This window comes from Myxocyprinus asiaticus, chromosome 13 (genome assembly GCF_019703515.2).
Source record: "Myxocyprinus asiaticus isolate MX2 ecotype Aquarium Trade chromosome 13, UBuf_Myxa_2, whole genome shotgun sequence".
In the NCBI taxonomy this organism is placed as follows: Eukaryota; Metazoa; Chordata; class Actinopteri; order Cypriniformes; family Catostomidae; genus Myxocyprinus; species Myxocyprinus asiaticus.
In genome coordinates, this window is record NC_059356.1 from 39914130 (window position 1) to 39926133 (window position 12004).

The 12004-nt window shown below is 38.8% G+C and overlaps 1 protein-coding gene across 7 annotated transcripts in view; it reads left to right on the forward strand.

Annotated features, from left to right (window-relative positions):
• The window catches only part of LOC127450871 (histone deacetylase 5-like), a 144239-nt gene that overhangs the window by 105853 nt on the left and 26382 nt on the right, over window positions 1–12004 (forward strand). For 5 of the 7 annotated variants that reach the window (XM_051715311.1, XM_051715313.1, XM_051715306.1 and 2 more), the window contains 5 exons: window positions 1636–1748; window positions 4585–4707; window positions 4953–5193; window positions 5642–5847; window positions 5974–6258. In XM_051715311.1, the coding sequence (XP_051571271.1) occupies window positions 1636–1748; window positions 4585–4707; window positions 4953–5193; window positions 5642–5847; window positions 5974–6258 (968 nt within the window). The remainder of the gene's footprint in view (window positions 1–1635; window positions 1749–4584; window positions 4708–4952; window positions 5194–5641; window positions 5848–5973; window positions 6259–12004) is intronic. The other 2 variants (XM_051715308.1, XM_051715309.1) reach the window with 1 other exon arrangement.

The window sequence follows — 12004 nt, forward strand, 5'->3', positions numbered from 1 at the left end:
GGCTGTTGGCTAATTTTGGAACTTTGAACACTAGACAAAATGATCACTTCTGTTAATCGGTCAATCAAACACAGTTATCGGCCGATGCAGATAATCTCAAGAGCCAAATATTGGCTAATTAATCAGCCTGGCCGATATTAGGTGTATTATTATACACCTTTTGAGTAATAACAGGCTACATGTAATCTGGATCATGTAAAAATCTAAATACTTTGTCCATCACTTTATTACAAAATTCGAATACTTGTAATTAGTAGGGATGCAGTCATGTTCATTATTGTAAGCTCCAAAAATGACAAAAAAAGAACCATAAAAGCCACTTGAAGACATGCGATTACTCTGTATATCGCAAAAGGCTGTGTTTAATAAGTAAATATATAGTATGCATGCGCAGAGCATTAGTGAATGGCGCGGCTCTGTTGACACACATACATAGCACGTGCAGGCTCGTGATGCACCCACTGCTGTTTTCAGCCCTTTGAGCGGCTCGCATGTGAGCACTCCACACGAACAACAACACAGATGTAGATGCTCAGTAGTTCAGTTCACTTATAACATGCATTGAGAACAGCACCGGAGGAGCACTTCACCAGATTTTGAATTAGAAGCGAATTAAACTACTGTGAACTAGTCCACATTGAGATATTTACAGGACTTTCTGGAGTGTTCTGACCTTCAAAATAAAAGCCAGAGGGTTTTAAAGTTAAAGGTGCATGACTGAAATATATTACTTTTGTATTATACAAGTCAGTAATAGTAATAGTAATAATAATAATAACAGTAATAATAATAATAATTTATTATTATTAGCATTATTATTTGTTTACATATTACAACCATTTTTAAGTTGACTGGGTTCCAAAAAATAACTGTGTGAATGAAAAGTGGACTGATATCTATCAGCTGAAGTGAACAAAAAAGATATCTGAATCCTTTAAAATCCAGACACGGGTTGATAAATTTGTGCAAAGAAAACTGGCTTCTTTTCAACTGAAGACTTTCACTGGAATTGCTGTTAATTTTGCAGCTGTATTTTCCAGTAGACTGTTAACAATAAAGTTTTTCTTAATAGGTTATGCATTTGTATTGAAATAATGTGTAGTTAGAGGATTGTGTTTCTTTACATATAAAAGAGTATCCCCAATTAGTATCACACAGTGAAGTATAGATATGTTAAACTGATTACGAAAAACACACTGGTATCGGATCAGCCGGTACAGAGATTTCAGGTATCGGAATCAGATCAGAAGTGGAAAAAGTGGTTTCGCTGCATCCCTAATAATTAGACTACATTACTATTTAAATTGTGCATAATCAGATTACAGTAACTTATTTATGAATTACATGATGACATTACCTATCAGACAACGGCAATATTTTTTCAGTTATTGTTACTTATAGTACCCCTTAATAAAAAAAAAGAGTATCAGATAAGATTGCGCAAAAAGTGTAATCTAAAAGACTGTTACTAATTAAAATTTTAGTCGGGTGATTTGGAATCTATGCCAGATTACATTCTACCCAACACTGTTGCGTATACATTTAATGAGTTACCATTAAATTTTATTTTAATCAGCTATATTTTCTAATGATGCAGCTATAGTGTGAATGTTAAAACGTTTGTGTGTGTTTTAGTGTCCTCTATGTGCAGCAGTGCTCCTGGCTCGGGGCCCAGTTCTCCAAACAGCTCTAACAGTGCCATTGCTGAGAATGGCTCAAGCGGCTCTGTCCCAAACATCCACGCTGAGGTGAGAGACTCACCCCTCCACCCGCCTCTCAATAGGCCGGGCATAAAAAAAAGACAATAAATTGGCACCACCAACAGTAGATAATAACACTGTTTCTATGGAAACAACTGAGCCTAGGCTTACATTGGTATGCTAATCCCTAAAAACACATGTTTTGGGAGGCAGTCTCACAGTTTTGAGTGAATTTAATGGTTGGCTGTCTGATAGAGTGGTTCTGGGGTGAGTTGTGTCTGTAGGCTTTAAGTTGACCACAGCTGCTTGGACCGGACAGCAAGGAGCTACCCTGGGTGAACCCTGCATGCCAAATAGCCAGCCTTGAGGATCACTTTAACCTTGAGAGCCAGAGAGAGTGTGTGTACTTGTCACAGAGGGCTTGAAGCTGTAGGGGAACAACACTGAATTTGAATATTTAAGTTCTTGGCCAAATATTGACTTAAATTTATATGTAGTTTTTTGGTTTTTATCCATATTGTTTATTTTATGTGTGCAGAATAATAAATACAGTTATGAGGGTTTATATCGTAAAACAAAATGAAGCTATTTTTGCATTAGTGCCAGTCTCTTTTTTTTTGGTTTTCCATTGAGTTCCAAATAAATAAATACAATTAATTGAAATGAAAATTAATGAATTGAAATTAATTTAACTGTACAGTATACCCAGGTTTGGAATGGAGAATAAACTTCTATAATCATGAATAAGAGGCCACAGCAAATATTATTTATGCATTCCCATTTGGCCTAACAGCGCAAAAAAGAAAATCTACTACTACTTTTTCATGACTTTCCAAAAGAGGAAAAAAAGGAGTGAGATGGATTATGGCAGTCAGAAGAGAGAAAGAGGCCAAATTTACAGTCACTCTGTCAGCAGCTGTATTTGAAACCACATTGCATCAGTGCTGACTATTTTTTTATTTTTTTTTATATAATGCCAGGGTAAAATGACATAGAATAATGTAAAAAAAAAAAAAAAGTAAATGTAGATATACAGTATATAGACAATTTAAATATAGCAAAAATATGCACACAAAATTGCTGACTTTTTTTTTTTTTTTTATAATGCCAGGGTAAAATGACACAGAATAATGTAAAAAAAAAAAAAAAAAAAAAAAAAAACATTAAATCATCAAAAGGTGGAAAATATTTAATAGTTTGCTGCAAAATTAAGGCAAAAATGTGTCAACACAGTCTGTGAAGAGGGTCTATTCTTTGGATAATCCAAAAATAGGCACTACCACATGGTTAAATCATTAAACTGTTTTTAATTAATTTTACACAAAACTGTTTTGTGATATACACTGTTGATGCGATGTAAAATTACTCATACTTCATAAATGTTGGGTGTTTTGTACGTTAGCATGCTAGAAATACCATATCTTTGCAAAAAGGTTCAAAGGAATAGTTCACCCAAAAATGAAAATCGTGTCATCATTTACTCACCCTCATGTCAGTCTGAACGAACGTTTCTCATAACGTTTATGATTTTCACTGAATTTCAAGTTCTTTCACACCAAGACCTGTCATATGAGTTCAGAAGATTGCAATATGACCCATGAGACATTCATGCTTTAAAAAAAAAAATCCTTTATTGCGATGTTGTGTTTTGCTACGATTGCTTGATTGCTGGTTAACAGCAGAGTCAGAAACAATTGGTTTGCTTTGATTCCCTAATGATTTTCCTAATAAATTAGTCAAAATGAAAAGAAAAAGAGAAGAAAAAATATGTCAAACTCATCAACTAGCAAACTCCAGATTGCTTCCATTCTCCTATTGAATGGTCGATGCCGGAGATGATGTAAGAATCACCTCATTAGCTCTGTCCACTATGTACCACTCCTCTAAAATAGTCTTAGATCATTATGCCAGAACCCCGGTAGCCTAGCAATGTAACCTTGTGAAAAGTGGACAAAATTCGAGGGAGAATAGAAGGCTGACATCATCTCTGCTACAGATTGAGTGCTGTGCCATGTCCGCTTTGTCTTTTTCTTCCTTGTCTTTTCTTAGCGTAACCTTTGAGTCAGAGTGAGAGTGACTTGGCTCAATGAACAGCTTATATTGAAAGGCTTAAATTGGGTCTTTGGGGATGAATAAATGTTTCCTTGTTAAGCAGATCCATTCGTTTTAGTTTTTTGGCTGTTGAAATGGCTGCGCTCCAAGACTAGGGTCAGATGATGGCATTACCAGCACTTAAAAACACCTCCATATTTCTCACTGTGCTCTCCATTGGGTCTTTTACTTATTAGAAATGAGAAAATAATGCAAAACACACTGTATTCTCCATATAACTAGGCCAGTTCTCAAACTGTGGTATGCATTACCATCAGAGGTATCCGGACTGCCCTAGTACGCAATATTCTAAAAACAAAACAAACAAAAAAGGAGAAAAAATAGACAAATACAGACAAAGAACTTGGAATTTAATAGTAATCAAAATATAGTAAGCTTGCACCCAGTTATTTTGCTCAATGCAGAAACATTTTGAGGGATCATTGTGGCATTTCGATGATTTTAGCACTTGGTCTGAAAAGTTTGAGATCCACTGGATTAGTCCATTTCCTGTTCCAAACAGCCCTGTTCAAACAGACAGTGTGGCCACAAAAACCGTTACGTTGTTTTTAAGTGGCACTACAAATGCAGACAAGTAATTACCACATGCTTGGTAATGAAGAAGGATTTCCAAAGAAGAATGCCTTTGAATAAAGTGATCAAGTCAAGACTGAATCCTTGTCTGGGAACCCTTCCCTAGATGAAACGGTTTCTTTCCTCAGGTTGCTGTTTGAAGTCTGTGTGCCTATTGTTTGTCCTGTGGGACTCATATCTTTCGTCTCCTCTCTTTCAGCAGCAGTTACGTTCTCTGCATCAGTCTCTGACCGGAGATGGGACATTAAGTCCCCTGAGCCTCTACACCTCTCCATCTCTGCCCAACATCTCTCTGGGACTGCCTGCTAACGCACACATCACGGTGAGTGTCATCTGCTACATCCTGGTGGCTTTTTGATAGTTGAGATGATTCAGATTTTTCCTGTGTCTTGAAATTCCTTGACCTGAATGTTGTAGGCTGAACCCCCATGGATTCTTAGTAGACTCTGGTATGTGGGTTGCAGTTTTACTGCAAGAAGCAGCTCAGGTTTCTCAGTTAAAATGAATATTGGGGAAGACACACCCCCCTCAATGTCAATTGCCCTAATCTATTATTATCTACTCTAGGCTCCTCAGAAACTCGGTGGCCAGCAGGACGCAGAGCGGCAGGCAATCCAGAATTTGCGTCAAGGTGGGGCACTTACGGGGAAGTTTATCAGCACATCGTCCCTGCTGGCATGCCTTCCTACCGGGGCACCCCATGACCCCGAGCCTCCTTCTGCCCCCAATAGCCACAGTAGCCATTCCTCACTTCTCCATCATGTCCTACTGTTGGAGCAGGCTCGTCAACAGAGTGCACTTCTCGCAGGTACAGAGATAAATGCATATTGTACACTTAAACATTGCATTTGGTTGAATGTAATTGTCCTCTTGAGCCGACAAATACATTGAACTCTGTGGAGTGAAGTGTCTGTGATGCCCCCAGCACCAGGTTGTGCTTCCGCCAAGCGTTTTAATGCAATGCTCAGAGTTGAAACAATTTGAAGTGTCAGCCAATGATTACTGGACAATTAAGATGACATTTGTTAATGTGGGCATTACCAGCGGCAAAATCAAAACAAGATGTTTTGTTGCTGCGCTTTTCATGTGGAGATCAAAGCAGTGCTTACCACTTAAGGGCATCCGTAGATTGCCTTTATCTAAATATTGCTACGTTGTTGATTTTGTTTTCGAAAATGTCTGTAATGCCCAAACAAAGTACACTGAGAAGCAAAGCTCAAACTTTTCGTTATCATCTCTGTATGTTAATCCTACAGTCCCTATGTACGGGCAGTCCCCGCTGGTGACTGGTGAGCGGGTGTCCAACAACATGCGCACAATGAATAAGTTGCCTAGGCACCGGCCGCTGAGCCGCACACAGTCTGCTCCCCTACCGCAAACACCACAGGCCTTGCAGCACCTCGTAATGCAACAGCAGCACCAGCACTTCCTAGAGAAACAGAAACACTACCAGCTAAATAAGGTAGAGAGCGCTATAAGGAGACATTTGTTGCTTCGCCAACAATTATTCAAGCTAAAAAAACCTTCTTTGCTTAATACCGTTTTTACTGTTTAGTAAAATTTGCTAACTAGCCCCACCTTCCTTCAGATCCTCTCTAAAGGTGCGGAGCTTCCAAGACAGCCTCCCACTCACCCAGAGGAGACGGAAGAGGAACTTACGGAAACTGCAGAGATGCTTGAGGAGCGAGGGGAGGTGCCTGATCATGTTAGGGAGGGGTTACAGAAAGAGAGCTCTGGTGAGACCACACCCCCTTCTGAATATCTGGTCCCGTTGAAGGGAGAGAGCACAGAAAGTGACTTGGAGGAAGATGATGATGAAGATGAAGCCATTGAACTGAGGGAATGCGATGAAGAGGGCGCTCCCTATGGCCAGGTGAGAAGTCTTTTCTATTTTTAATATTTTAGCTCCTGATTCCTCTTCATAAAAGGATTTAAACCCCTGCGTCAACAACAAGAGACATCAACTCATTCACCTGAATTGACTTAGGACGTTCTGATGAATACTGACCTTTTAAAGGCCAAAGTATACTTTGGTTTTCCTTGTGCCGGTATATCTTGCACACAGTGTGCGTGACAAATTTCTTCATCACCACAAAACACACAGACTGTCCACGTGCAGCCTAGTTTTTCTAGACACACAGTCACACAGTCTTTGCATGTCGGTGCGTGCACCTGATGTTGACTGTGCTAAAAGAGTATCACAAAGCAGTCATAGTGGGCATCCGTTGAATGCATCTGTAGGGTTTTGCGGTCAAAAGAGTATACAGTACTTTGAAAGGCTAGAGTGCTCGACCATGCACGAGATGGAACAGCACGCGGAAAACGTAGTATACCCTGGCCATAAACGGGCTTTCACACGTTGTTCGATTGAATTGCTGGAGTTCTTTGTGTCTACTCAGTTCCTACTCAGCTGCACTATCCGTTTGTATTAGGTGGCGGATCACTGTCTGCACGCCCATTGGTAGTCGGATTGTGTTTGTTTAGTGCTGAATTTTGTCATATCACCAGACCCATACGGAATCTGTGTGCACAGAACTCCACAGAATTTGAAAGGTCCTTATTCACAAAGTTCTAATTTAATTTTTTTAATATTTTAAACATTTTTTAATATGATGCTTGTAGGACTGGGTACAAATATTTATTTTCTGATGCATCGCGATCTTTGTTTGAATGATCTCGATATTGATTCTTAAATCCCAAGATCAATCTTTTACTCTGTGGCAACCCTATATAATGTAAGTAAATCACTTACAAATTTCACACTATGTGACTAAAAATGTTATGTCACTGGCTGGAAAACTTTCAGATTTCACTCACTAGTGTTTGAGTTGGATAGTGGCAAAGACGTTATTAGCACCGATATCCTTTCTTTAACACTTTATTTGTTCTGTGTGTCCAAAGACGTGATCCTTGCAATGCATTTGTCATTGAATAATGACTCTTTTAATACCCTTTCTGTTCTTTACAGTCAGTTGTTGAGCAAAAACAACAAAAAAGAAACATTTATTTCTAATCACACATAGACGCGCTAAAGAAACCATGTTCTCTCTTGTTATGTGCACTCACTGGCTGATGCCGGTAGTCTTAAAGAGACGGTGCCGATTTAGCATATCAACTGTTCTTCATATCAATATAAATACTTGTAAACAGTACAAATTATGCTAGAAAAAAAGTATAAATAAAACATAATATGTGCAATTTCAAGACATTTTTTGGTGTAATAGACTGCATTTGAAAAATGTTCAAAAGATGTGACAAATATGATGCAAAACTAATAATAAAATATATTTTGTAAAATCAATATTTTTAATTGTACCTAGAAGGATTACTTTGAAGGTTAGAAGGTCCCTTTATAATTAAAATCATTAGCTGAAAGATAATTCCTTTAATATGTAAACAAAATGGACTTTGTAACAGAAATATACCCATGTGAGTCGATATTGAATCAAATCAAGAGCTTGTGAATCGGAATCGAATCGAATCTGGAAATCTGTATCAGTACCCAGCCCAAGATGCTAGTATCTATCATCAAGACTGTAGTACTCTTAGCTCCGTGTAACAAATTTAAACATGCTTAAATCTGTTCCACAGAATTCTGCAGATTTTCCCCCAAAATTAGAGTAGAAAATGTAAAAAAATAAAATAAAATTCTGCAGATTCTGGCTTGTCCTATGTACAGTATCACAAACAGTCACTGTTGCTTATGTTGCCAGAAATCGCCTTTGCAAATCACTTTATGTATGAACACCCCTTAAGACTCTTGTTAACCTTTGTCCACCATTCTGTTAATAATAAGTCCAGTCAATGTTCTATATTTATCCCTTTCCCCTTTATCCTCTTTCCCGGCCGCATTCTATGTTGCATAACATGCAAAACCGTCAACCCTTATTCTGAATTTTTTTTTTGACTTTAGTGTTGAGCAAGTCTGATGTCATTTTTGCAGTCGTGACAAAGAACAGTGACTGTGCATGCATGATTCATCATGCAAAACCTAAATGCACATAATTGTTTGAGCTATGAGCTCACACAACAGATCAGTCACTATAAGCTTGCTAATTATTATTGCTCATGCTTAGGGTTAAAAGTTTGCCCTAGAGACGATAAAACAGTCAGAAAATCATGTTGAATTACATTGAAGTAGGGACCTTAGCCATATCTTGGAGCCAGGATATCATAGAGATTTGAGGTAGGCTCAGATAAGAAAAATACTCCATTGAGGTTTTCTTTTTGAATTAGGCTCATTTTTCTTACCGAATTTCCAAATAGTTTCAAAGTCCCTTAAAGGGAAGTCTGGTCACTTGGTGGCCATGTTCGTAACACCTCTGGGCAGCCTGCAGGACATCATTTTATATGGATATAAGTGCAATTCCTATCTACTTGAATGGGGAAAGACCGAAATCTCCAAAATAGTCGGGCATGTTTACGCAAGGGATAATATACAGTCAGCCGGTTGTTAACGGTGATCAGGACCCCTACGCGGAGCAACCGGATGACTGTAAATTATCCTGCTTATTACAAGGCTACTAACCAAATAAATTAATAAATGGACATAAAATATTGATTTTTGTTGAAATTATGTGAGAAGAAATAAATTGCTGAATAGTTGAAATTCACCTTTGACGGTTTGCGTCAGAGTTCTGTTGGTGTTCATTTTGTGAAAATGACCGTCTGACTCCCCATTATCCGATTTCTCCCATTTATAAGTATACCAGTGACCCATCTCATCCTATACTTTTCCTCTTTGGCCCAGATAACATGACGGCTGTGTTTTTCAAACACTTTTTGAAATGTGAACACAGTTCCACTGTTCTACTTTCAATCTAAGATGAGACCGAGTCCAGAGAAGTCTGCAGCACTTTTGGACAAAGTTGATGTAGGGCTTCTGCTTTGCATAGTAAAGTCTTAACTTTAGCGAGTGGTGTTGACTAACAAAGGTTTACTAAAGTAATCCCAAGACCATGTTCATGATATCCATTACAGATGAATGACGTTTTTTAAAAGACAGTGACGTCTTAGGGATCAGAGATCATGTGCATTCAGAAGTGGTTTTCGTCTTGTCCTTTACGCACCGAGATTTGACCAGATTCCTTGAATCTTTTCACTATATTGTGCACTGTAGAAGGTGAAATGCCCCAAATCCTTCCAGTTTGTCTTTGGGGAACATTGTTCTCAAAGTGCTGGATTATTTGCTGAAGCATCTGTTGACAATTTGTCAAGTCTCAAATGATCCTTGCTCTTGAGGGACTAGGCTGTTTTGGAGGCTCCTTATACAGTATACAGTATTATGACACAGTTGCCTCACCTGTTTAACATCTTCTGTTTCACATCACCTTGTTATTTCAACTCATCAAATTGTTATTAGTCTTAAATTGCCCCTGTCTCAACTTTTTTGGAGCATGTTGCAATCATCCTATTTGAAATTACTGTACATTTTCAAAAAAACTATAACATTCTCAAGTAAATCTCTTGTTTTAATGTTGTTTTGAAATTTTTAGTGGAAAACCAGACAAAAATATTGATTAAAAAAATGAGCAGCGAGTTTTGTACTTGCAAGCATCAATCACATTTTCTTCAGAAGATGTAAAATAATTAACTATGTTGAAATATGTGTGTCCTTTGCGTTGTCGTTCAGCATCTTTTAAGAGCCATCGGAATTTCCAAAGCTTCCGCTGCTGTACTTTTCAAGAGCTTAAGTGTGTAGGCAAGTTCATGATGAGTGTTGGGATGCACTTGCGGGGGCTTGTTGACTGGAGATCCAGGGTTTTCCTCTTAACAAGAGCGATTGCAGCTTTTTCGCCCCCCTGAAAGGAGGGATTAAAGAGGAAGATTGCTTTCTTCCTTTCCTCCCACCAGTGACTCACAACTGGAGGCAAGAGGGGGAAGAGAGAGAGAGAAATGACTGGGTGATAGAAAGACACAACAGTCTGTTTACAGCGTATACATTTCACTCATTAAGAAATCAGCTTGAGAATGAGGGTGGAGGTTCCTCAGAGAGCAGAAGTTTAGTTTGTAAGCATCACTATTACTGATGCTTATACTTTGGGTTAGGGATTTCAACAAACCTCTATCCTTAAGTATTAAACTTTGACACGTAACCTGTCCCACACCGATTATGATACAGATATGACACCTCCAATCTTGTAGCCCATTGAGGAAAGTTTAAATTTGGGGATATACCCCTTTGTCTTGGGCCAGTAAGGAACCACCTACAGTATTAAATCCCTAGTAACCACCTAGAACATGCTAGCAACCACATAGCAATGCCCTGGCAAACACCCACAACACCCCAAACTGTACCTGAGCAGGTTTCTTTTTTTATTTTAACAAAAGGTACCATGGTATTACCATGTTTTTTTCAGACACTATCATGATGATATCATAGTATTCTTCAAAGTGGCATCTAAATACTATGGCATTTGAACATAGTAATCATACACACAGTAATGGTATTTATCAAAGTTCCATGGTAATACCATCTGATACCATCACTTTACCATTGTACTGTGCCATGGTATGTGGTACTTTCTTATCAGCTTTGAACCTGTACCTTAGCAGGCTTATTGGACTTGGCACCATGAATATACCATGATTTTTGGACATTATCATGATGATAATATGGTATATTTGAAAATACCATCTGATACCATCACTTCACCGTGGTAATGCCACCATACTTTTTTGTAAGAGTTTTTTGTGCATCTCAATTTTTGATATGCAGTGAAATGTGTGCATTATTGATGCCACAATCCTTGTTTGTCACTGTGTTTCCAGTGGATTTAAATATATACTGTATATACATGTACAGTATGTATATATAATATAATAACCACAGCTGCTATGATTCATGGAGTTATGCATTCAGACCCATTCATTTGCATGGCATTCAGGCAGAATCAGTCCTCAAAAACAGCTCATTTTGATCTTAACACAGACCCCATTAACACACATTTGTGTTGTTGGCGAGGGAGGAAGGAAGGAACAAGTGAATGAGTGAGAGAAGGCGTGAATGAAACCGAGAGAGCGACTGCTCTTTCTGCCTGCACTTATTGAGAAAAACATCTCAAAAGAGCACGCCATTATAATTCAGACTGTATCCTCCTCGCGCAGCGGCAGACACACACACACACATATATCTACACATTCACTTCACTGTGAATGGCTCGTCTCTGACTCATCTCTCCTTGGTGATTCATCTCCTTCTCCGGACCCCACCCGCTTTCGCTGCCCTGCACTTCACACCCAATCACATCCCACCAGGGTGACATGACACACCGCAGTGTGTGTATGTGTATGAAGAGGTGACATGTTGTCACCAATGAGGCAGCGATATCCCAAACAATTCTTTTTGCTTTGGTATGTCACAGATCCAGTTGCCCTTTCCTTCTCATTTAAACACGCCCACCTACATCCCTACACCCCCTCTGTGTGTGTGTGTGTGTGTGTGTGTGTGTCGTGTGTGTGTGTGTCTGTGTCTGTGTGTGTGTGTGTGTGTGTGTGTGTGTGTGTGTGTGTGTGTGTGTGTGTGTGTGTGTGTGAATGCCTCTGCTTGTCTGCCTTGGTGTCTCGAATACAAATTTAGTCCCCATCACTTGCCATACTGAGAGATAGACAGAAATGCG